The following is a 27,367-nucleotide window of genomic DNA, read 5'->3' as shown; positions in this document are numbered from 1 at the left end:
CGACTGGGTTCCATCTATCAGTCCCAGGTGGAACTGTAGTCACAAGGAACACTAACCCTAACACAAGGGGCATAACAATATGTACTGGCCAATAAAAGCGAGAACAGTAAAGTATATGTAAATTAATGTAATAGAAATTGAATGCTCTTTTATAAAAAAAATGTGTTTTATTCAGTAAAGAATGTGATTAAATGTGAATGAGAATGAAAAATCTATGACTAATTGTGTTAATATGTTTTCAAAATGAAGTAATACTTGTAGAGTATTCGACCCAATTTGTCTTAATGTGCGAATGTCCCAGGTTTAAAATGAAGACAGAGCTATGGGTAGGACTTGGCTCAGGGAAATGCGATAGAAGCCTAGGCACACTATTTGCAATTTGTAAATTCACGATTTTGTAATTTAGTTTTTAATAAATGTCATTGCACGCTCTCTTTTAATTTTAATGCATGTCTTATTTTTATTTACGAAATCTTCTATACCTAGTGCGCTAGAAAAATAAAAGAAATTTTTTAAGGTTAATAACACCTGTTCCATGACCTTTCTGTAATTCTATCTTATATGGCATCAGAGGAACAGATGTTACAAACTGATTCGAAGATATCACTTCGACACCAACTACCCAGACCAGCAAGTTGAATAGAGAATTAGGGAATTCATGATTTTATATGCACAAGGAGACAAGAGAAACCTCACGGAATTAAAATCGTACCAATTCACTCAAGAATGCTTGCTTGTTGAGACCTTCAAGTGCAGTGAATGCAGACTCAAGTACACGTGAAAGATATGCCACCACTCTAGCCAATAGAAAAGAAAACATTTGTCAAGTCTAAAAGCATCATGGCAGTCAATTATATATATTTATAATTAATATAACAGATAGAGGCCTTGAGTAGCATAAAATGGAGTCATCATCAAATGGTAAACATTAGTGAAAAAGTTCAAACGTGTTTAGAGAAATGCTTGATCTAAAAAGGGATCTTACAAAAAAATGCTAACAAATTGATCTAAATTGATATGCTTACAAAATAATGTGACTTTATATAATTTTTTTTTATTAGGAGTAACTAAGTACATTGGACGTATACAAGAAAACACCTAGCCCATACTAGCTAGCCCCAAATGACCCAAAAAGCCCATGAAAATTAGAAATCTATCCAAAATACATCAAGCCCGAATTGGAATAGAACACACCTCTCCAACCCCCACCACCCCGTAAGACTAATACTCCACCCGAAACTCCCTCTACGAGGACATCTTCATAATGCCATCCCTTTTGTCTTCCCTTGACTTGAGCTACCTCCCTTAGCATCGTAGTTGATTGCCCAAGAAAGACGCTTTAACTCCCTACTTTTCTTAAAACTTGATTTTTTTCAAGCAAGTGGCCCGCCCCTATTGTAGTTAGTAGTGCTTTAAATTGGTCTTCACATCCTTCGTATGAAAGCTCCACAATGTGCTGAATCTCGTTAACCTTATGCAGAACCCAATCTGATGGTAAACCCGCTGTTGTTTGTCGGAGGAACAACATTATCTGCAAACACAGCTCCCAACTACTTTCTCTACCCCAGACGTTCCTCCTCACAAGGCACCAACGATAAACTCATAATTTCCTCAGTGTCCTGCATTCAAATCCCGAACCTCCTCAATAGCTATATTGTTGCTGTCCATTATTGTTGTCACCATTAGAGGTTCCTTCACCTTCGACATAAGTGTCGTCGTTCCATCAGCGAGAACATTGCTTGTAGGTGCTCCACCCTCGACGACCCTTTCTGTGCCACTTTGTCAAACCATACTACTCCCTCAGGAGGCATAGAACAGGTAAGGGGAGCACTACCTTCTGTTACCCCATTTTCATCTTCTGAAAGAAGCTCGTCTGCTTCTTCCAAAGTACTCAAAAAAGGACCACCATCTTCAACTGAAAGTGAACCCTGGAAAAACGTAACAACCCCAATTGCAACTGGCGATTGAGGGCAGTCAAAAGGCAAACCAGTGTGAACAATGATGCCGGCGTCCGACGACCCCATCTGTGACGGTGTCGAAGTGCCCTTTGCCGGCGCACTTGAGGACTTCAAACCCGTAGGATCTACCCCCCACCCCCCATCATTCGTTTTCAACCCACCACCCAAACCCATGACCAGGTCCAACCCCTTATCCACATTAATCATAAGATCTCTCACATACTCCATAACACCCGTCAATTGAGCTTTAATAGCCCACAAGACCCCTCCATTTCTCCCACACTCAAACACTCGACCAAGGCAGCCATTCCACCCTGCACCACATGGTGCTTACCCTCCACTTCTCCCAATTTCACCTGACAACCTTTGTCTCCTACAAGTGTCTTATCATTTCCTTCCGCCGCGGAACTATTCTTGACCAGACTACTCGCCGGTGATCTCAACACCGAGGTATACAAGGCACCTTTGACCAAGGAAGGCCTTCCCACTACCTTTCCATCAACGAACTCCCCTCTGTTTGCATGCTTTAGAACATCGGCTTTGGACGACTCTATATAATTAAAAACAAGCTCACACTTTTTGATATAAACTAGATCTGACGTATCACATTAAGCAACATCAGTTTGTAAACTTATTTTTGTAAGATCTCTTTGTAGATCTAACACTTCTCATATGTCTAAGGTAATCACATTTTGTACCCTTAAACTACCATCCCCTTTGAACTGATAAAAAAGCTACCAGCCCTTTTGCAACGTGCACCATAAACTACAAGACGTTGCAATATGTACCTTAACCTACTGATAGGTTACAATATGTAACCTAAACTACCGATAGGTTTAAATAAATGTTAAGACTTGACCATTAAGATTATGCCATGTGATCTTTCTTTCGTCCATTTCAATGAGTGGAAGTTTGACTCAACATTTTTTGAATTTCAACCAGTAGTTTAGAGTGCACATTACAATTTTCATAGTTTAGCATGCAAATTGCAAAAGACGTGTTAGCTCAAGGGTGCAAAGTGTAAGTTTCCCACTAAATTTTAACTATTAAAAAGATAGTTTTAAGATGGTAACATATGGTTAGTACAAGCCATGCATTCCTCTTCCTCCCTCCTCATCCTTCTCTTGAACCTGCATTGGATACTAAGCACGACAACACCATGATTGTCATCTCTCTTGACATTTTCTTCTACCAAGCATGGCGCTAGTTTCATCACGTGGGAAAAGATTTGGTTCAGCCTCACTTGGAGATTTCATTATCAATTCAAACTTTTCCAAATCCAAATCTCCCACTCAAAACCCTAATTTCTTCTCTCTTTCTCTCTCTCTCAAAGATCCAGAGCAAATGAACCTCACCAAACCCTAGCCTCTGCCCAAACAAGAACTCTATTAATCCCACTTAACCTTTGGAACCAAAACCCTCACATTGATGCAAGACATTCCTGAAATCCCTGCTTCCCAAACCCACCTAGAGATGGAGGAGGGTCTGGTGGCTTGGTTGAGAAAGTTAGATGAGGAGGAAGAAAACATCAATTCAATGGACAAAAAGTTTGCAACCAAAACATTGCGCTTCCTAAGCTCAACAATTAACAATTAACTTGAAAGAGAACAAAAAAGAAAATGGATGAAAATGAAATGGATACTCTATTGAAGGTGGGCATATTTTTGAAATATTAGTAGTTCTATATGGGAATGTATAATCTAAACAGGGCAAGTAGATATGAATCCGTCGCCTCTCAAACTTGCCTTGGTGTGTTTAGTAGGAACCCCCCGCCCCCACACCCACCTAGTCTGATAAACGTGACAGTGAAAATCCATCCTATTTGGGGTACGACAAGCCGAATTTCCCTACTAGAATAACAAAACATGAAAATATGTCCTATTCTTCAAATACTCTAGGGAAAAAAGTTAGTGGCTTGTATCCTTGCGGTTTTCAAAAACCGCAAAAACTTAAGGTATTACAAATTTGTCATAAGGATGTATGTCATGACCCAGCCCTTTGAAAAGCCCAACCCGATGGGGTATGGGGCATGAAAATGTACCTTGTGCAGGCATTTGTAGATCGATGATCAGGAGCAGTTCCATCATCAGGTGACCGATAATCTGTAGCCTTTTGTTCAGCTGAAAGCAATCGCTCTACCTGCAAAGTAGGAGATTACATAATCAGGTGATTAACAAAGACTCATGCCTAGTTAAAAGCTACTGTGTATTTGAATCTAACTAAACTGTTTAGTATTTCAGAAGCTGACCTCAGCCATCACAGTTTCGATACATTGTTGAAGCCCTTTATAAGCAGCAGTCTCTGCACTGGACATAGCGGTAGCCATTTCGTCACATGAAGCAGCATGTGCACCATCTATGGGGAGCAAAAGCCGAGAAATAGAATTTGCAAAATACTGCAGGGAAATGTTCAAATTGTTTGAATTTTTTAATTATATCAGGTCATTATTATCTTGTGAAAAATACTTAAAAGTAATTAAAGAATCCAATCCAACATACTTGCTGAACTATGGCCACACTACTACCACAACGTTGTACAGAAACCATGAAAGATCTGAAACTGCTTTCAGCAGCAGCTTCTGCCTATACATCAACCCATCACAACCATGTTGGGTTAACACTAACGCAGAAGAATTAAAAATACATCTCACAGCCCACACAGTTTGAAATGCACAAATAAGATAATGTGATCAGGCAATTACAGCAGATGCAGCTGCAGCAGCCACCCTTCTACTAACGCTAAACCTTTCCCTCAAATTAGCAGCTTCAGTCAGGCTTTCTCTAGCGCGTTCAAGCCCTTCCGTTATGTATTGACTAACCTGCAAAAGAAATTCTGAGTACCTATGACATAAAATCAGTGAATACCTCAATGTATTTGACAACTTACTTGGTCAAGTAGGCAAGTGAAAACCGCTTTTACATTGGTTGCCAGTGTAGTAGGCTGTACAAGGACATGTTAAAAACTAATCAAATATATGAAAGTTAAATCCAGGAAAAGTTATTAGTTTTGACTATTTTTTATGAATAAGGGATTTTAATAAAAGCACAAGGGGGGCGGGGGGGTGCAACCCAAGTACATAGGGAGTATACAAAGGAAACACCTAAATAACAAGAAGAAAAAAGAGCAGAAGTCTTTGAAGTCTAGAGAACTAGGAGATTGAAAGTTGTGGTGAGTAGCCATCCAATCATAGAGTGTTGAATATAGAAGCTTTTAATGCTGGCACTATCCTTTTTGGGCCTTAAAAGCTTGAGCACTGTGTTATCACCAAGTGCTCCACATCTTCCAAACATTCGAATTTTAATAGCCTGCACCAGTGTTGGTAAAAAAGCGCACTGAAAGAGCACTTAAGCACAAAGCCTGAAGCACTTCACTTATCTAAAGCAAAATGCATTTACAAATGCATGCTTTACGATTTTCATGTGAGCTAAAGGGCAGAAAGGTGCACTTTTGCCATTTTTTCAAAAAAATTATAAAAATCCATTTGTATTGTAACACATGGGCCAAACTGGGCTTAAATAAGGATTATTTGTTTGGGCCATGAACTTTACAAGCCCATTTGATAAATATATGTGGCCTACACTTGGGTTGGATATGATATTGGGCCGATAGGCCCAAGAATTTATTTAAAGCCCATCTAATACCCTCTATAACCCCGACCCATTAGAGTTAGCCCATTTGACAAGCCCAAACCGACGAGCCTTTGGTAATTGAATAACACTCAGACCCTCACACAATACACTCCTATTCCAACACAATAACTACAGTTTTCTCTCTCTAGATTCCTCCCATGCACGGTTACTGATGAAGTTAAATTCCTTTTCTCATCAAATACCTTTCACCCACAGCAAGCCCCATCTCTTTCTCTATAAAATAGCCCACAGCCTAGACCCCTCCTAAATATCCTCGTTCTCCTTCTCTGCATCACCAAAACAGGAAGAACTCTACACTTCTCTCAATCCACACTGCCCTATCTCACACTGTCCCTACCTCACAGATCTCATACTCTCTCTCCCTCGGTCTTGGACCAAAGCAAACCAGGAAAACCAACAGTATTGCTACACCGAAACATAGGCTTTCTCATCGTCCATTTTTGCCACACTGTTACAACAGTTGCACAACCTAGCAAGCCCTCTACCTCTTCCCTTCTTTGCTCTCTCTCTCTCTCTCTCTCTCTCTCTCTTCCTCTATACAGTCCTTCCCAACACACTGCACCCGTCATGAAGCCAGCTGAAGCCCCGCATGCCACCTCGTGTTTCACTGCTGAAAGCCCATGGTCATCCCCCTCTCACGACCAACCATTTGCACTGAGAACCAAGGAACCGGCTAGTGAGCTTCCTCCACCTCATGCTCCTCTGCTTCTATCCAGCACCCTCTATCTTCTCTGTTTCTCTCTCCTGCAAGTTTGTCATTCTATCTCACGGTTCTGGCAGCAAAGCCCAGAGGAGGTTGAGAACAGAGGCTTAACAATCTCTAATGGAGTCAAAGGGAGAATCTGAAGAAGCTTATGCAGAAAGTGGGTTGTGTGGAGTTTGAGTGTGGAAATACAGAAAGAAGGGATGGGGGATTTTCTCTAGCTTTACCAGATTTGATGTGGGGGTGAAACTAAAATTAGATTTTCACACAATGTTTAATATGGTGGCCACCAGAACCTCAAAATTTCCCCTGGATAGGGGGCATATATGGTGGCTATCGAACAACACCCGAAAATGGATCTTAATTGCAGGATGTTCCTGAGGTGAAAATAAATTGCATCTGGAAAAAGCATGTGATGTTAGTCGCAGGATCAAATATTACCCGAGATGAAAATAATGTGCATCTGGATAGTGACTCTTCATTCCAGTGCACAAACTCTGTGACAACAGAGACAGATATTTGCAGGCGAGAAGATGCCACTGAAGCTCCTTTTGAGCGCCCAATTGTCCCAGTTGACTCAGAGATCTGCTGGCTCTCAGCACGCAATTCCTCCAACTGCATAGCATAATCATGTTACAGGTTTTGCTAAAGCAAGATGAAAGTTAAAAAAAAATTAACATTGATCAAATTGAAGAAAACCTTTGCTTGATATAGTTGTTTGAGAGAGGCCTGCTCATGTTCAGGATATTCATCCTTGTGAGCAGAAAACAAAGACTCTGTGAGCCCTGAACCAAAACAGGGGTTGTTATTAGGTAAATAAAGCGAAACTTGTGCTTGAATCATATCACCAAATGATAGTATAGTTCATACCAAAAGGTTCAGTAGTTGAAAGTGCTTGCACTATTATCCAACTAATTAGTAATTCAAGTTCGCCAGCTATGTTATGTTATGTTATGTTATGTGATGGAATATTTTCTGGAAATGTAGAAAAGTTTTAAATAGATCCACTATAAAGTTGGTTAGATATGACCTAAAAAGACCTTACGTATAGTGTCATTTTCACCCTTCTAGACCTACAAAAGGGGTTCTTCTCTCTTCCCATGATGGAAAGCCCTAGCCAGATGGATCAATTCATCAATTTAATATAAAATAATATCTTAATGACCATCGAAAATGCTATAAGAAACAAATATTAAAATCAATTCATCAAGCCAGCTAAAACCAAACAACACTGCCTCGTATATTTGACAAGGTATTGCAAGTTACAGGCATCATAAACAGAGGTTTGCATACCCAACTCAGAACCACCTAAATGGCTTTCCCACAACTATTGCAACAAAAATCGCCATAACAAGCTATGGAAGGTCCTTAATCCCATAGCAGGCATCCTGAGTTTTGAGTAACCTCAAAAGATACCATGAAAAACCTGCAAGACATTGTGTTCCTCTAGTAAACTAGTCTATTGTACATTTCCTTCAATAATACTGAAGTTTACAGGTGAACATTGCTAAAATGATTCATTCCAGTACTCATCAACATCTGTTATCCGAACCAGTTTTTATGTAGAGATGGGAAACTTGCAACAAGAAAGTTCAGTTAAAATACACAACAGCGCATGAAATTTAGAAGTAGTTCATTACCCTCAACATCTAAGTCACCACATCCCACAGTTCGCAGGTCTCTGGCAAGTTCTTGTGTCTTCTCATATGCCACTGCTAGCATTCTAAGATACTGATCACACAAGTTTAAATACAACTTAAATCAAAACGAGTTCAACCAGGCATTGGCATAAGAAGAAAAAACAAAGCTATTGTCCTACTCACTAATAGGAGTCCACCCTCTTCCATAGGAGGCAGATTCACAAGAGATGGCTTCACTAATAATTTGTCCAGGAGAGCTGACACTCGCTGCTCCAAAACTCGCTGCATATTACAAAAAAAAAAAGAAACTCCTCATGTTTATCAAGTTACATACCAATAAAATTTTAAAGCAAAGCCTGATTACGCATGAAATCCATTAAACTAGGGGTGAAAAGAATCCCTGCGTGGATACCTGAACAAGAATTGACATGACTTCACTAGGAGAAGGGAATACAGCCATAATCGTTGCTGCTTCTTTACGCACGGTATCTGCAAGAGAAACAAAAAAGATAATACAAATCTGTTGAAGAACTCAATATTTTGCATTAAGACCAGTCTCAAACCTGTAATTTCTTTGTAGAGCAAAGACAGCCCACGGGCAACATTGCTAGGACTAGCTTGTGCACCCTGGTCCCCAAGTACCAACCTCGTGTCTGCATTCATTACTTCCACATCAATAAACATAGAACGTGTTGCCACGTAGTGTTGCATGGCACTTGTTCCCCTATTAAACTGCATTGCAAAAGTAGAGTATTCAGATAAAGTGAACATATATGTTCTCAAATGCAAGCTGAAAATGATAGACACGAGGTATACATAAGATCCACTTAAATATCTGAAGGAAATAGAGCCTGAAAATCCTGGAACTTTCAACTAGACAGAGTAACATCATGTTGAGCCATTAACCAATGAGATAGGATGTTAACAACGAAAGACTTCAATTCCGACACCAACTTTTAGCAATCCTCAAAACCATCCTGGTTTCTTTCGCTCCATAGACACCATAATACACACAATAGGATCATCCTGCACAAAGGTGTGCGCTGATGGTTCCCAAATTGCCTTTCCAACATGTTAGAAGTTCTACACCCGAGATGGCAGCACTCAGTCTATCCCAAAGATATCAAAGATCACACTCCATGGGGTGCTACCAACCTCACAATGTAAAAGAAGGTGATGTATCACTAGCAAATAACAAATGGGAGATGCTAAGCCCAGTTCTATTCCTAGCCCCCACTAAGAAACCCAACATCCTACTCATAGCCTTTATAACAATAGCCTTTATACCTCAAGAACTGCTGAAGAAGCCCATGGGGTACCATTCCCCAGCACAGAGAAATAGATTTAAGAGATGCATTGTCTGATCAAGCCACACCATTTCTTCCCAAACCTGAACCTTTTCAACAAATAGAATAAGAAGCCCCGATGGACATGATTGTATGCCTCTTCAATATCCAGTTTGCAAATCAGTCTTGATTCCCCAGATCTCAGCATACTATCTACGTATTGATTAGCAGTAAGAACCGAGATAGAATTTGCCTCCCATTGATGAAGGCATTTTGAGAATTGTAGATCTTTGATAGTACTAACTTTATTCTACTTGCAAGAACTTTAGCTTTAATTTTATAAGCACCACCAACTAGACTAATAGGCCAGAAATCCTGCACCTCAACAGCCCCTGGCTTCAGTTGAAGAAGGGATAAGATCATGGCATTAAGGCTCTTTTCAAAATTTCCTTTCAAATGAAACTTGTGACAAACCTTCGTAATGTCTTCCTTCAAAACGCCCAAACAAGTTTGGAAAAAAGCCATGGAGTACCTACATGGGCCTTGTGCCTTATCTCCATTTGGGCGTTCACTACCTCCCTAACCTCATTTCCCTTGAAGGGTCTTTCCATCAATATAGCACATCTTCTTCAAGAGTTATGAAAAAAATTCCAAACAATTTGGGCTGCCAATTAAGACCTGGTTTGCTTTCAAGACTAAAACCCAAAACTTTGAAAACCTCTCATCTCATCATTACAACTTTTTCAAATTCCCACATAAAATAAAATAAACAATTCAACTTTTTCAAATTTCAAAACAAAAATAATATTCTAATAATATTTTATTCAATTTTTTAACTTTAATCTCAACTCAACTCATCTCATTTCATCTCATCTCTGAAAACAAATGAAACCTAAATTGTTTGGTGTACAACTGTGCAGTGTGATCCATCAACAAGGAGTAAATAGAATAATTTCTTTTATGCAAGTTCGCCACCTGATGAAAGAACTTCATAGATCTATCCCTATATCGTCCTCTTGCAACAAGGGCTTCGATACATATCTCCTCTGTAAGGGTTGTCCTTACCAGCTTAGTGATAAGCTCTATCTTCCTCAACCTTGTGCCAATAACCGTTAAACACCTCTTTATTCCAAGGACATAAGCTAGCTTTTGGAGCTTTAAGTTTTTGTGCCATAATATAACTAAGGGAACCTTGAAAATGGTACGAGCATCACCACTGTTTGACTCTATACAAGAAACATTCTCGAAACATCCTTTTCCAGCCTGATTCTCACACCAACCCAACAAAACTAGAAAATGATCAAAGCGAATCTATCTAGATGCTTTGGAGCCACATTGGGAAAGTGTTCTTCCCAATCATAGAAAATTAGAAACCAGTCCAACCTAGACCAAGTTGGGACGTCTCAGTTATCAGACCAAATGAAAGCTCCTCCCACTAACGGCATATCCATAATGTTCAAATCAAACATAAAATAAGAGGACACCATCATGGGCAGACTCAAAGAAGTTGAACCCAATCTTTTGCAAGGAAATCGAGTTGTGGTAAAATCCCCCCAATACAAAAAGGCATGTTCCACCAACTCATCAAACAAGCTAGCTCATGCCATAGAAACTTTCTCGCATAGTAACAATTTAGTCCATAGAAACTTTCCACCACCCATCTAGCCACATTAACAATACACCTCCCAAGGCTCCTATAGAATCCAAGCAACACCAATCTACATGTTGACTACGCACCCTACATAGAGTACTACAAGGAATGTGCTTCACCTCTATTTCCCGAAGACAAATTATATCTGCATTCCAATTTCTAAGCAAATTCCCCACTTGAAGGCACTTTCCCCCGCCATTCCCCCTAACATCGATTATAAAATCATGAGCTTCATAAATTAACTCCAGAGCCCTTCCCCTTAGCACAACTATGACTTGCACTTCCATCACTAGCATCATAAATAATGGAACAAATTAGCCTCTTTAACTCTATTTGATCTTTTGTGACAAATTTAAAGCTTAATGCCTTCTTTTGAGTCTTATTTGCTCCAATAGCAACAAACAATGCCATGAGCTTCTCCTAAAACCATTCACATGACTTCGAAAACATATTGGCAAAATCTGATTTTCTACATCACCCAATTGGAAATATCCAACTTTGTAATAGCCCCCTAGAAATTCAATAGTGGGATTTCTATAGGCTTTAGGAACCTTGTGAAAACTCTGTAAGTTTTCACGAATCGACCAATCGCGTAGGTTTTAGTCTATCAGCATAGTCAGTGTTACCACTCACTATGATGCCAGAAGTGCGATTTTATTTATTTGATATAGTTAGAAGTGTCAGAATGCAATATGGTCTGCACTACTAGACTCAGTTGATTATTTAGGATTTTATGGCATAGTAAACCCATTTTCAGTTTCCGGACAGAACGCTTATTCGAAAACGCATTTTGTTTATTTCGAGTCACTTTGGAGTTGAATCTTGATAAAAAAAATTGCAAAATTAAGTTAGTATGTATATTTAGGATTTTGTAGTACAAAGTTTATATTCACTTCTCCCGGAGTGAATAGTAAGCCTCGATAGTAGCACTAAATGCAGTGTTTTCAAAATCACAGTGTGGAATATTCAAATTAGGTTAGAGAAGTTTTATTTGGACACTTGGCAAGATCTTAACCACACTTGGTGAATGGAAGTCCACACTTGGTGAATGGAAGTGGACACATGGCACCAAGAGGAACCTTGAGATGGGAATATGAATGCAATCAAGGTGTGAGATCATGCCACCTAAGCAAAATACTATTCCATCCAACCAACCAAACTGTGTCAAACCAAAGAGAGTTTCAACGCTAGGGAAAGCCTAAATAGTTGGAATCTAACTGAAATCCCAAAAACTTGGTTGAGACCAAAACCCTAAACAATTTTTCCAAACCCTAAAGTTTGCCTCCAAATCCTAAATCGAACCGATCCTAACATTGTGTTTAATCACTTGATTAAATCACTTCCACATTCTATTAATTCCTCAAATTCTAACCCGAAGGGTTTGGCCCAAGTGGTAAAGGCCAAGTCTTGGGGTATCATACCCTTCAAGGTCCAAGGTTCAACAATTCATGAGAGAGTGCAAACACTCATTTGGGGCCACACCCCCAGGTGAAAAGCCAAAGATTTAACTAATTGTGTGTAGAGAAACTTCTGAGGGTGCGGTGCAAGGAAACGAGATTTACTCTGTAGGGGTGGGTCCAAAGGGCCCTGCCTTGGAGAGGTTCCCTGAAAAAAATAAAAATTAAAAAAAAAATAAAAATCCTCAAATTCATGTTATGACATCATTATCCAACCCTTTAAATCTTGAAAATTTGATTGTGCCAATAAAATTAGATTTGGGCTTGATAGCATCTCAAATTTTAACCAAACTCTCTTTAAACCCCAAAATGAAGCTCACTTGTTTAAGGCCCATGAATTTTGGCTATCTTGGCAAAACTTCTTGAAGAAGCTTCCAACCACCCAAGGCAGACCAACCTCTACCCATGACAACCCCAAATAGTCACTTGATGTGAGAGGAAAAGACCACCTCACCACCACACTTCTGTTGGAAGTTTCCTTGGCTGAAAACTACTCACTATTTGCACCTTTTTGTGAACTAATCACCATCCGTCAAGGTGTCACTCAAGCTCATACTTCACCCTTCAGAAGTTTATTAGGCGTGCAGATCATCATTTCACTCATTTCACCCATTTTCATTTCCATTCTTGGAGAGAACACTTAAGAGTCATCTCTCGGGCAGTTTTCTTAGCTTTCTTGGCTTCAGTTTTTCAAACCCTTCTAAGTATTATCTCACTAAGTTTCCTTCATGAAAGTTGTTCCTCTTTGAGTCTAGTTTCCGTGGGTACCTTTTGTGTTTGATTTTATGGTCGTTTGATCAATCAAAAGTTATGTGAACCATGGAAAGGTCAATCTGGACGATAAACTGGATAGTATGTTGTATTTTAGAGTTTTTGACCAAGCTAATGGACAGATCTTAATCCAAAATTTTTATGGAGTATAGTTAACATGTTTATATGAATGTTTGTTGAAGATTTTTTGCATGATTAAAGTTTTTGATGAAATATTTTCTCAGATCTAGAAACTTAGAAATTGAAAGGAGAAAAACAGTTTATGTTTTAAGGAAGTTTGGATCTTTTGTGGTTTAATCTTACTCCAATGATTTTGACATTTTTATTTGATGATCCTAAACTTTTGATGTACATGTTAGGATGTTGGTTTGTGGATTTTAGATGTTGAATCGTAAAGATATGATTTTTTATGCATGAGGAAACTCATTTGGGCCATAAAGTTAAGGTTTGTGGTTAGATCCATATTGTGGTTTAATTTTGGCCATGTGATCTTGAATTTAATGGTTGGATCTACATTAAGACACATTTTTAAACCATATGATTTTGTTAGTTTTAAGACTTCATTACCTCGGATCAAGTGTTTGATCAAATCAAAGTTGAGAAAAAAATTCCACTTTTGACTAAGTGTTGGAGCCGAGTACTTAAAGTGAGATTTTGTGATTTTTAGTGACTTTTATGTGTTGATTCAAAGTATATTAGTTCTTAGGAATGTGTTATGAACATGTTAAAAGAAAGTTTTGAATTTTTGGAAGTTCTGGAGATGTTTTGATAAAGATCAAAACCTTGAGATTCAAGATTTCGCGTTTTGGTTAAAAGTATGGATATTTTGCTTAAAAACTTTTGTGTTTTGGGAAGTAGATTTTTGTCGGATGTGTTAAGCATGTTTTTAAGCTTAGGATATGAGGATCCTTGTTGCAATATTTCGGTTTGATCATAAGTTTTAGAGTTGGATGAGATTGCAACAAAAATTAAGAGATATGGCCTTTGGAAATTTAAGCCTTATGGTGTTTTTTTATAGTTATGATTGTTTTTAAAATTTTCTAAATTGATATTTGAGTTTAGAACAAAATTCATATGTGCAATGTAAATTTTGGTGATTTTTGGAGTTAGGAAGTAAAATCCATAAGTTAGGGATAAAATGGTCATTTTCCCACATGCAAAGGATAAAATGGTAATTTTACTCTAGTTAACATTTTTCATGTTTCTAAGTTATTCGTGATAAAGTTTCTAACATTTAGAACTCCTACTTACAGTTTCTCGTGTTTCGTATTTTTTCTCGTAAAATGCGACGATCACTGTAAGTTAGCTCCTAACTTACTGTCAGATTATTGTGTATCTATTGGTAAGGGAACTATTGTTTATGTACTTATGTTATCATATATGTCATGCAATGCCATGTTACTACATGTTTATCTATTACACATTATTCTGTCACAAAATATTTATTTGTCACACAATATATTCTGTCATGCTATATTTATCTATTACATGTTATGCCATGTCACGTAATGTTTATTTGTTTTATATTATGCCATATCACAATATGTTTATTTGTTTCATGTTATGCCATATCACGAAATGTTTGTCTGTTATATGTTATGCCATGTCACGAAATTTTTGTTTGTTTCATGTTATGCCATGTCACAAAACGTTTAGCTGTAACATGTTATGCCATGTTATGAAATGTTTGTCTATTTCATGTTGTATCATGTCATTCATCTCACGTACATGTCACGTTAGGTCAGGTCATTTGTCATTTCGCTTCATATCACGTCATGTCTCAAGTACTGAGTGTCTCCAAAACAATATTTTCATGTTAGTCAAGTCAATTTCAAGTTTCAGTTTTATGTTTAATTTCATGCAATGTTATTTCACATTCAATTCAAATTATCTGATAAAATTCTTGTTATCAGATAATTTATACTACAATCAAGGTGTATATGATTTGTCTATTCCTGCGATCAAGGCATATGAATTACTCGGTACTACGGTGAATGAATATAATCTGCCGTAGTACAAAAAAAATGATACTCATGGTGAAGGTGTAGGAGCTACCTGAATACTCTCATGTTCTTAATTAGAATGCATAATTTTTGTTACAGGAGCTAGCATTTCCAATTAATGTATTTCTTGTCCTTGCTCATGTTATTTAACTTTCAGTTCAGTTCATGTTCAATTTCAGCTAGTTCACATTCATTTCAGTTCAGCTTTATGTCATGTTTAGTAAACGTCAGTTCAATTCTTCTCATGTCAGCTCTCAAGTCATGTCAGTACATGTCTTGTTAAATGTCAAGTCACGCCAAACTTATTTATGATCATGTATGCATTCATGCTTTTACTGTCCTGCATGCATCTTTAACCTGTATGTTAAGTTATATGTTAACTTGCTGAGATTTGTAATTAAATCTCACTTGGTAGTCCCAAGAATGATAGACGATGTGTCAGGATCTAGAGAACTCGAGCATGGGAGATTGGACGAGGTCAAATAGAATGTAGAGTAGATAAATAGTTGATGGAGCCTAACCCCTATTTTCTGGACGACAGTTTGGATATCATAGTTGAGCTACGTGAACAGCTCAGTGAATTAGTATAATAGTTTTTATTTCCAGATTGTAGTTATGGAGCGCTATCTCCAATACTCTTTATGTTACAAATCTATTGGACAAATACTATAACCTTTTGGATACCAGCTATCACGTGAATTTTATGAAGCATGTTTATGTTTTGGGATATATTACTTTTGGCACATAGCATTGCTCAAAGAAAAAAATTATCCGCTGCGAATATTGCATATTGTTAGGTGCATTGCATCTTTATCTGTTATGAACGTGGCAGGTAATCTTGTGTTGCATGTCCCAACGCTTCAAGTTTCGTCAAATCCCAAACGGAATTTGGGGGTGTCACAAACTTCGTCACTCTTCCCCCATATCAGTATCATTCCTATACTAATCCCCAACAAATGTTTTGACCCACTGCTAAGTAGGGCTGGTTGGTTCCTTTGATAAACACAACAGGCCTCTTCCTTTTGATAGGTTAGAGCCCAACCCCTATTTCACGGGCCAGCCTAGAGGTAGATTAAGCCCATCCAATTGAAGCCCAAGTGCCCAACCGGGGTGTTTTCAGATTTTTTTGAGCCCCGTTCGACAAGAAACCCATGGACCCTTAAGATTAAATCCAAAGCCTCCAAAAACTTTACCCCCTAATCTCTGAGATGCAGCAAGTGCATCCAAAAAGATTCAAACATGCCAATGCACCTGTCCGTTGGCACCTGTCTTCTACAACCTACTGTGTGATTCCACTACTAGAACATCTGGAGTTTTTCGCAACAGCCATAAAATTAGTGAAATTTGAATGCAAACAGTTTGCCAACAGCATTCTTCATTGCTTTTCCCATATTGCCCCTGGATGGTCTTTCGATTGCCAGAATCTCCCACATCCTAGCCACAATCTTAGCGTACATGGGAATCCCAATCGCCCTACACCCAGCTTTACGCATTCCAGCTGATACAATGGCTAACCTTTCTGGAATAGAAACACCACCCTTGACTTGTCAATGAGTTTTGGCTATGTACCCATCACAGGGAGATGACTGAGACAAGGCGACCACCCTATTGAGCTCACCATGAAAAGCTCTCCAGCCCTTCCATTCTCTTCCCTCTGGGACAACCAATGAGATCCAAAAATCGACCATACCTATTCGCACATCACTGCAAAAGGAAAGCACATTTCCCATCCTACGAGGTCTACAAAGTCTTTGTATCCCATCCCTTTGAGTAGAGCCTCCCTGAAGATATCAGCCACTCAAGACTCAGTTTCCTTATAGACAACGACCTACATCTCCCCCTGGAGCATTCAGTGCTATGAATCATTGAGCCACTTGCTATATTTCAAAGGCAACAAAACATGGCTTCAATAAACAACTGACTTGTCGTTTCCATTGGAAAGGAAAAAAAAACAAAATATGAGATCAAACCAGACTTGAAAACCAAAAGTTAGAGCAGGCAGACTGTTTAAATGAAAAAAAGCTATGTGTTTATGGATTAAACAAGATTCAAGCTCTATGTACTGGGTTGAAGTTCAACAAACATTGAATCAAGCTTCCACTCAATTGAAATCCTTGTTGTGCCCTTAAAGTAGAAAACAACTTTTGTGGCAGGATTTATGAGGTATAATTTTTTTTTTTTTTTTTTGATAAGTAAGAGATAAATATTATATATATGAATGAAATAGGCTTAGCCCATGTATACTGGAAGTATACAGGAGAACACATAAATACATTCTACATGCGATAAATTAAATACAAGAAATCATGGATATTACCCTGCAATACAATAGCGGAAAGCCCGGACAATAAAGTGTGGAAGAAAAAATTCTTCAACTCAGCCAATGTGTGTTCCTTATCTTCAAAGCAGCACGCATTTCTTTACATCCAAATACACCACATGATGCACAACAAAATCATTTTCCACACCGCTGCCACTTGATGATAGCCTTGCATCTTCCTCCAACAACCCAATAGATCCACCACCATTATAGGCATAACCCAAGCAACATCAACCCTTTGAAAGATCTCATCCCACAAGACCCTTGTTACCTCACAATGTAATAAGTGATGGTCCACCGACTCTCCATTCTTTTTACACATGTAGCACCAATCCATGACTACACATCCTCCCTTCCTCAAGTTGTCCGTGGTCAAGATCTTTCCCAAAGACGACGCTCCAAACAAAAAAGGCTACTTTACAAGGCACACGAGACCTCTAAATAGTCTTCCAAGGAAACGGAGAATGATCTTGTATTGACAAGATGTTATAATACGCCTTCACTGTGCATAGCTTATGATTATTAGACTTCTACTTCAATCTATCTCGCTGTGCTATAAGGGTTCCCATAGAATATAGTGAGCTGAAAAATTCTGAAACAATAGATAATTCCCAGTCGTGAAAATCCCTACTAAAGAGAATGTTCCACTGATATGAGCCATGAGAAAATAACCACACATCCGCCACTGACGCCTCCCTGTTAACTGCAATATGATATAAGGCCAGAAAAGCCCTTTCCAAAGCTTGATCTCCACACTACATGTCCAGCCAAAAACTTATTCGATTGCCCTCACCAACCACAACGGATTTGATTTGCGAAGCATGGCCACCCCTTCCATATAAACTTCCATAAACCAACACCATACCCCCCTCTCACTTCGTTGGAACACCAACCACCCCTAGCGACACCATATCTAGTGTCAATAATTTCCTTCTACAATGATCCCTCCTCCAAATGATATCTCCAAAGCCATTTTCCCAATAAAGCCTTATTAAAAGTTCAGTTACACATTCCCAGTCACCCATTCACAACTGAGGCACAAACTGTTTTCCAGCTAATCAGATGAAATTTCTTCTCCTCCCCAATGCCTTCCCATAAGAACGCCCTAAATGATTTCTCCATCCTATTCACCACCCCTGTAGACATAGGAAATAAAGATAAAAAGTATGTGGGGAGGTTAGTGAGAGTACTCTTAATAAGAGTGAGACGACCCCCTTTTGATAAATACACCCGTTTCCAACCAACCAACATTTTCTCTATCTTCTCCACCACCCCATTCCAAATAGCTCTATTCTTAAGAGTTGCTCCCAACGGAAGGCCCAGATATTTCATTAGGAAAGAAGACACCTTACAATCCAGAAGGCTTGCTAAACTAAGGATATTAGGGACCGTACCCACAGGAACCATCTCAGACTTGCCAAGGTTCACCTTGAGCCTTGACACGGCTTCAAAGTAAAGTAACAAAGCTCGTAGAGTTTGGATTTGGCTCTTATCTGCTTCGCAAAAGACTAAAGTATCATCTGCAAAAAGAAGATGTGAGATGATAGTAAGGCCCCTAGAGCCATTGCCTACCTGAAAACCAGCTAAAAATCCTCCCCTAACAGCAGCCTGTACCATCCTACTTAGAGCCTCCATAACTATAACAAATAAAAGTGGAGATAGAGGATCTCCCTGTCGCAGTCCCTGTGAACAATAAAAAAAACCAGCAGGTGTGCCGTTGACTAGAACTGAGAACTAGGCTGTTAAAATACAATGACGCATCCATGAAATCCACCTAACCCCAAAGCCACACCTCTCAAGCAAATATAAGAGGAATTCACAGTTCACATGATCATACGCATTCTCCATATCAAGCTTGCAAAGAACCCCTGAGCCTCCCTCTCGAAGTCTGTGATCCAAGCACTCATTTGCAATGAGTACAGAATCAAGAATTTGTCTCTCTCGAATAAATGTGTTCTGAGACTTGGAAATAATATGCTCCAACACCAGGTTAAGCTGGTTAGCAAGGACTTTCGCAATAATCTTATACACGCTACTAACCAGGCTCATTGGACGAAATTACTCAATAGTCGAAGCCCCATGTTTCTTAGGAATGAGAGCAATAAAAGTCGCATTAAGGGATTTTTCAAACTTTTGGAAGGAGTGAAATTCACTAAAAACCTGCATTACATCACCTTTCACAATGTCCCAACAAGTTTGAAAGAAACCCATTGAGAAACCATCCGGACCCGATGCTTTATCCTTAGCCATACCAGAGATGACCTTGTAAATCTCTTCTTCAGTAAAAAGTCTCTCCAGAGCACTCGCACTCTGTGAGTCAATTGCCTCAAAAGGCAAGGTATCAAGCTTCGGCCTCCAAGAAGCCGATTTTGTGAAAAGGGTCTCACAGTAGTGTACTATGTGATTTCTAACTCGGGAGGAGAAGAAATCGCCTAAGAGCCTAATTGGAGTGACTCAATAGCATTGTTACGCCGATGTGAATTAGCCACTTCGTGAAAAAACTTAGTGCACCTATCTACTTCTTTCAACTAAAGGGCCCTGGATTTTTGATGCCATGAAGTCTCCTCTGACAACAGAACTCTTTCCAAATTTGTCATAACCATGCCTTTCCTCAAGACCGTCTCCTCCTAGGTATCTCCCAATAATTCTTTGCCCTCTAACTCCTGCAATTCCTCCAATAGTGTAGACTTTTGATTGTCAATGTGACAAAAAACCTCCAGGTTCCACTTCTTGAGGTCTTGTTTCAACGCCTTTAACTTGCCTGCAAGAATGAAACTTGGAGTACCAATGAACTGATATGATGACCACCAAGCACTCACTATATCTACAAACTCATCCGCTGATAGCCACATGTTTTTGAACTTGAAATACCAGCAACCCCTGTGAATACCCTCACAATCTAAAAGAATAGGGAAGTGATCTGAGCTAACTCGAGCTAACCGTTTCTGGCTTACTTCGGGATAGTGGGCTTCCCACGAAGGAGAGACAAGGAATCTATTCAGTCTCAACCAAATCCTCCCATTTGACCAAGTGTACTCTCCCCCTACCAGGGGAAGATCTATGAGATCCAAATCAAAGATAAACTCGGAAAATGCCTCCATAGCCACAGAATTTCGATAATGCTCTGATCTTTCGCTAGGGAAGCGAGTAATGTTAAAATCACCCCCTAAGCACCACGGCACTTACCATAGTGAGTATAGGCCAGCCAACTCCTCCCACAACCTTCTCCTGTCCCTGTCTACGTTAGGACCATAAGAACCTGCAAATGCCCGTTCCCATCCATCAACCACATTTTTAAACAAAGTCGCCACTGGGAAATCTCCAATACAATCCTCAATCACCTCTACCACTCTATGAGGTATAATTCAACAGGACCCTAGCCCGTCCTATGGTCCTAAACCAACTGTCAACCTCTAAAGCATCCTTGAGGAAGACAATGAATTTATTGGTGATACCAAAAGTGGGGAAAGGGTTATTTCTGGCAAGAATAATCAGAAATAGCCAGTGGGAAGAGAGAGATTAATAAAATAATGATAAATAGCAACAAGGTCATAGAAGTTTCACGCTCCTTAGAGAAGACTACTCCATATAACACCACTAACATTAGACAACAGCCTTCATACTATTCTAACTAACCTAAAATCACTCACATTGAGTCCTTGAATACAACAAAAGCATGAAAATAAAAAAATAAAAAAAAATAAAAAAAAGATAAGAAGAATAGGTGGGAGTAGGAAGTGAGAGCTAGTTAATGAAGCAACAAAGTTTAGACTCAGTATTGAATAAACTCATTGTTATCAAACCTGACAAGTAAATTTACCTGAGATAAGATTTTAGCACATTCTGACATCGTAGACAATTCTCTTTTCTGCAATGCTGCATCAAACCGAGCCAGCAATCTGTTCTCCAGTTCTGCACGAGAGCAAATCTATTACAGGAAAGGATGAGAAAAACTCTCACTCCAACATGTGAGGGACTCACTGAAGACCTTTTGTTTCCAAACCCTTAATTTATAGAATTTCACATTTTCCCAAAGTAAATTGCCATATATGGCCCAATCTTTCTCAACTTTGAATTGGAGAAGAAAAAAGAAATTCCACAGACCTGCTTCTACTACTACATTGCATACATCTCTGTGTTTTCCAGAGAACATATCACTCACATTCTTAATCTTTTTTAAATCCTAATATGACGATTGAAAAATTAAATTTATCCTGCGTATCATTATCATTAATAAAACAGTGCAGTATAATAATGTAATATGCACCATTTGCCTACTTCTATGAATAAAACTTCTTGATTACCTATAAAAAAAATGTAATATGCACCATTGTTGGGATACTTGTACATTACATGCCATCTAGGGATCTTATGGATGTGAAACAAACCCAAATGTAGATAGATATATATTTTGTAAATTATTTCCACACCCACCAATATATATGTTTCCTGAGTCCAGATTTCTGGAAGTAGACTTACCCCAACACCTTTTGTCTGTTTCAAAACAAGATGCTCATCTCTGTCCATAAATCATAGGATTGGGTGTCCAATGATGTAATCTTATTTTATGTGCTTCCAAATGAATAAAAATTTAAAATTGCCTTTCCCAAATACCATTTCATGGAAATTAGACTAACAACTTGTGACATAATGTTAACAGATCACGGTTTACACACAAATATACATATATACATATATGCACTCACCCATATGTACATACATACATACACTTATATAGACATTTACAAACATACATGCCTACATAAATATATATAAACACAAATAAATGAAATATAAATCTTTGACTTCCAGCTTAAGTTTTAAATTAGATCATTCCTCTAATGAAGATCTTGTATCATACAGCAATTAGAAAACATATTTAGTTTCCTTTTCAAAGACAGCAGACTTCTTAAAACTCACATGCAAAAAATAGTATATGGCTTCAGTTTTTCTGAGATATGAATACATCCACATTCTGTAAAAGTTACCCTACCATTACAATAATCCTGCAGGTTAGCAACCGCAACTTCTAATCCTCTGCTGGCAGTTGCATTTCCCATGACTGACGGTATGCCTAGCGCTTGTCTTCCAATATCCTCCTCAGCAAATGATCCTAAATCAAGAGAAATTGCTAGTTGTTTAAACTGCAGTGAAAAACATAAAAGGGTATCACAAGAAAACATTACACGATAATGAAAGTAAACCCTTCACCATATTGGGAAGGGGGGAGGGTGAGCACAACTTCCTCTCATTTTTCAAACCATCAAATCTAGCACTGATAATTCATCTATGACAAATATAATATTGGAAACTGTAGCACAGGCATAAACATTTGAGAAATAATTTTTTTTTTTTATAAGTAAACGGTAGTATTAATAAGAATAGGCATAGCCCAAGTACACAAGAAGGTATACAAGAGATAAGACCTATCTAGGTCGCTAAAGAAGAATTTGAGAAATAAAACTTTACTTGCAAGAAATGAAAGACTATGTTCTTAACCAATTAAATAAGCTGCAAGACATTCAGATAGGGAGAACTTCAAATTAAGTTTTCTTGCACTTGATATAGTGAGGTGGAAGTATACTTCCCCATCTGCAACCACATATTACTTCGAAATAAAATCAATATAATTCCTATGGGAAATTTTCGAGATGACATCTTTGAATTTTTCTGTAAGTAATAAATGTTAATTGATAAGCTTAAAGGTGAAAGTCAAGTATAAAGAGTATAAAAGAGATACACCTATCTGCATCTGACACAAATTTATGTAGATTAAGAACTCTACAGTTATCATGTGACAACTAAATTTGGTTTCATTTACCAAGACAGATATTCCTAATCATGGTGATAACTTCAGAACTCATCACTGTTTCCACCAGTTCATCCTCAATCATTCCCAGAAAAGGAAAAAAATTGGCAAAATAATCAAAGATATAGTCCAAATACACAGGACAAATTCAAGAGTAACACTTAGCAAAAAATAGAAAAAAAATAGAGTATTGAAAAGAAAATTTCAAAGTCCTCCAATGTAACAGCCCAACCCAAATTTAGTCAATACTAGACAAATAGAAAGCATCTTTCACATTGCTGCAATTTGTGAAATTCCATATAACCCTCTCCAATTAGCAAAGAGCTATATTGTCCTTCTAGACATAACCCAAGCTAATCCAACACAAGCAAAAAGTTCATTCAAAAGGAGGAAAACTTTAAATCATCCACTTGAGTTTAGTTATACAATCTTCCACCAAACCTTCATTTTGCTTAAAGTTAAGATAAAAATTTTGTAACTCTTTGAAAAGATGCACCCTTCCCCACAAAAGCACAAAAAGCATCATGAGGTTTTGGACATAGATGCAAATATATCAAAGAAAAGTCTTACATTTTTTAGCTTTAGCTTAAATGAGACCCACCACTAATTCTAGTAACAAAAGTATGGAGAGAACTTGATCATGCTTATGCAAGTCAATAAATTGGCTAATCAAAATGTATGAAATTAGGGGAAAAAATACACTTTGCATCCTCGAACTACCGAAAACTAAAACTTTGCACCTTTGATTAAGATTTAATGGTCAAGATTGTGCCATGTAACCTATTTTTCTTTCATGTGCTAGTTTTTGATAGCTTAAGCATGCAATATGTCAATTTTGGTTGTTTGGGGTGTAAACTGTAAAGTCGATGGTAGTTTGAGGGTGCAAAGTGTATTATTCCCATGAAATTATTACTTTATGGCGAGGTAAGGCCATCTTACGCAATTTTTGTGCAATTGAAGCAGCCTCAGCAACACGGCTGTCATCAGAAAAAAGAGGAGAAAGTTCCATTAGATCTCCTGGGCTGCCATTAAACTCCATCAAGTACTGTAGAGAGTTAAATTAATAACAAGGAGTTAGTGCATCTTAAACAAAGGACATCATAAAGTAAGTGACCATTGACAATACCTTTATGAGCTCTATTGTTTGACTAGCATTTTCTCTCTGAGCATCTGCACTCTGACAAGAAAATTCCATACAAATGAAAACATACAATAGCAAAGTTGCAATGTACAAAATTGTATTTGCTAGGAATATTATAAGCACATGACAAGGAAGTATGGGAAAAAATTACCTGCAAATGGTCTCCAATCTTTGCAGCAGTCTGTCCAACACTTGAAATACGTGAATCCAACCTTGCAAAGCTCTCAAACAAGCCATCTACACCTTTTTCTAGCTGCAAAAAAAAAAAAAAAGAGATACGTATCTCTATTGTATGCAACTCAACTTTCAGATTCAAACTCATTCAATGTATACAATTCAAAGTAAAATGCCCTTCAGTTAGCTAACCTGACCAAGTGTCTTGCAGTGCTTAGAATCTTGGACAGAAACCTCCTTCTTGAGATTGTAGAGTCTTCCATCGATCTTCAGCCAGGATAAAGAGAAAAGGCAAATTGAAAACCTTAGGGGAGCAATATCTTGATAGAATACATGTTCCATAACCTACAGTTCTAAAAACAGACCTGCTTTCGAAGATCAATCAGCTCCTTATAAGAATCCTTGAACAGAGCCAAGAGCTTATCGACCTCTGGAAATAAAGGGGCATTCGACTTTGCAGCATCACCACGCAAATGTCCATTCGGGAAAGCATCATTTCCGCTGATGCTGCTGCTATGCCCTTCAGGTGAATCATTTTCTTCATCTTGGAATGATGGAAGAAGCTCATTCACCAAGTTTCCAAACAAAGCATCAAAGGAAAAATCCCCCTACCAATTCAAAACATGTAATAATATATATATATATATATATATATATATATAAAAGTTCGTTTTGTCTGAGTAAATGATCAAATTAACACCCCAAACCAAAATGAAATACAAACAAGACCTAGCTGAAATTGGAGACATAGAAAACAATACCAAAAATATGTAGGGCATAATTGATGCGTTTTGAGACTTACCTTAAAGTCATCAGAGTCAAGAATGAGTGGCATAGAGTTAACAATTCTATCGTTCTTGATTCCATCTTTACTTTCTTTCATCTAGAACAAGTAAAATACCCACACCAAATTTGTAAAAATATGTTTAAGAATCACAATTTGGAGCTCATGGATAATGCAATTAAAACGAGGTCGAGCAAGAAAAATCAAATATATACATATAAACGTTGTAATTTTGGTCCATTCTTGTTAAGGTTGGAAACGGAAATGGTACCTCTGGTCGAACCGAATGAGCGAGAAAGGCACTGGCAAATATGGCGGCTGAGAGTGTGATTCTTCCTTCTGTGCTTGTGCTTGCCTTACGTTAAGATCGATCGGTAGAGAGAGAGAGGAAGGGAACAGATTGTTCATGGACGAACGGAAATAGAATAGGTGCAGTGACTATTTTATCCCTCTTATGGGAAAAGTATTGTTACGACAGGAAGGGTACAATTGGTATTAAGGATCAAGCTGACTTCTGTTTTGTTATCTTCTTGCCATCAGTTTCTGGTCTGTTTGTTTGTGTATCGAAGGCAGCTGAAGAGACCGCCCAGGAAGCATCTCTCCAAGAATTAGAAGGGAATATGCCAATTAACGAGATTCAATTCTCATATGAACCTTTTTGGGTTCAGGTATACAATCTTCCTTTAGCTAGACTGACAAAAGATTTTGGTACAATAATAGGTCAGCCATTGGAACAGTACTTGAGGTGGATGTGGATCAGGAGGGTTTTAGATGGGGTCAATTTCTCATAATAAAAGTCGATATTGATAGAATAAATTAGTGTGAGGCAAATTTTTTAACATTGGTGGAAAAAAATCATGGTTGGCCTTCATATATGAGAATTACCATTTTTTTTTTTTTTTTAATCTTAGGTGTGGAATTCTAAAACATAAAGACAGAAAAAATGCCAGTATTCTAAGATTGGCAAGTCTTCTCAGAATGCCACCAAAGATCAATATGGTTCATGGCTTCGTGCAAGTTCAATTGTTTCTTTTGCAATGGTAGTCAAAAAGTATGGAAGCAGATCAGAAGTATACAAACAAACACCTCGCTGGCAAGGGCAATCCAATAAGGATGATGGAAGCATAGATGAATTTGAAAAGAGAAGCCACATAGAGGAAAACACGGAGCAATTTGTTGAAGATATGGAAGGGACTACTGCAGAATCAGTTACAAGAATGTCGAGAAAAAAATGAATTTTGAAAAAGAGAAGGAAGATTTACAGTATCAACTTGGAAAGGATAAGAATAGTCAATCTTCTCGGGATGTGGATGATCAAGAGAATGCAGAATTTTTTAATTTAAAGAATAACGTTAATCAAATGGACCTTGAAGTACGGTAACAAAATAAAGTATCTACAATCAGTGATTACTCCACTGGTAAAGTCTCTATTTACTTGGACCTAAGTGAGTGAAAACTCAAAGGCCTTGGAATTAGAATATGGTAAGGTAAGGCTAATTTTTGCCCTTGATACTTAGTAGAGTAGCCTCCCAAACCCAAGAAGAAGCCTTGGACCATGTAATTTTCAGCCACTTAAGGATGAGGGGTGAGAAAAAGCTCATTAGTGTTATGGGAATAAGAAGGAGGTGCCACTTGGAGTTTAGTAAGAAGAAAAACCTTTGAATTTCATAAGCACAATTATGAGACACCTAGAAATGGGAGTTTTAGTTTTGTCAAGGGACTTGCCACTAGAAGAAGTCACAAGAAGGAAGAGGAAAAGCTTTAGGGTGAATTCGGTTTACTAGAATGCACGCCAACCCCATGGAAGCCAACTTCCATGTTGCCACTTGTCATGCATGCATAGGTTCATGGGATTTTTAGAAGAATCTAATGATGGAAGAAGAAGAGATGGAGTTCGGTTTTTGCTAAGGCACACCACCCACATTGCCATTTGGCAGCCATGCACTCTAATCTCTGTAGGTTCATTATATATAGATCAAAAATGGAAGAAGGGAAGCTTAGGGTTTCAACCACATCAAGG

The 27,367-nt window shown here is 38.2% G+C and overlaps 1 protein-coding gene across 1 annotated transcript in view; it reads right to left on the bottom strand.

Annotated features, from left to right (window-relative positions):
* The window catches only part of LOC108989933 (exocyst complex component SEC10b-like), a 44,223-nt gene extending 18,243 nt beyond the window's left edge, over window positions 1-25,980 (bottom strand). The window contains exons 1-21 of the mRNA XM_018963701.2: window positions 25,619-25,980; window positions 25,366-25,446; window positions 24,929-25,171; window positions 24,756-24,830; window positions 24,541-24,642; window positions 24,375-24,425; window positions 24,188-24,293; window positions 22,433-22,552; window positions 21,260-21,351; window positions 8,515-8,683; window positions 8,364-8,440; window positions 8,135-8,233; window positions 7,952-8,042; window positions 7,011-7,096; window positions 6,753-6,926; window positions 4,845-4,898; window positions 4,660-4,776; window positions 4,457-4,540; window positions 4,207-4,353; window positions 4,000-4,097; window positions 713-797 (exon numbers count right to left, since the gene is read on the bottom strand). Of these exons, the coding sequence (XP_018819246.1) occupies window positions 713-797; window positions 4,000-4,097; window positions 4,207-4,353; window positions 4,457-4,540; window positions 4,660-4,776; window positions 4,845-4,898; window positions 6,753-6,926; window positions 7,011-7,096; window positions 7,952-8,042; window positions 8,135-8,233; window positions 8,364-8,440; window positions 8,515-8,683; window positions 21,260-21,351; window positions 22,433-22,552; window positions 24,188-24,293; window positions 24,375-24,425; window positions 24,541-24,642; window positions 24,756-24,830; window positions 24,929-25,171; window positions 25,366-25,446 (2,151 nt within the window). The 5' untranslated portion in view covers window positions 25,619-25,980. The remainder of the gene's footprint in view (window positions 1-712; window positions 798-3,999; window positions 4,098-4,206; window positions 4,354-4,456; window positions 4,541-4,659; window positions 4,777-4,844; window positions 4,899-6,752; window positions 6,927-7,010; window positions 7,097-7,951; window positions 8,043-8,134; window positions 8,234-8,363; window positions 8,441-8,514; window positions 8,684-21,259; window positions 21,352-22,432; window positions 22,553-24,187; window positions 24,294-24,374; window positions 24,426-24,540; window positions 24,643-24,755; window positions 24,831-24,928; window positions 25,172-25,365; window positions 25,447-25,618) is intronic.
* Between the last annotated feature and the right edge of the window lie 1,387 nt (window positions 25,981-27,367).

This window comes from Juglans regia, chromosome 2, assembly GCF_001411555.2.
Source record: "Juglans regia cultivar Chandler chromosome 2, Walnut 2.0, whole genome shotgun sequence".
NCBI lineage: Eukaryota > Viridiplantae > Streptophyta > Magnoliopsida > Fagales > Juglandaceae > Juglans > Juglans regia.
Note: the sequence above shows the minus strand (reverse complement) of the source record. Positions and strands in the feature narration are given on the sequence as shown.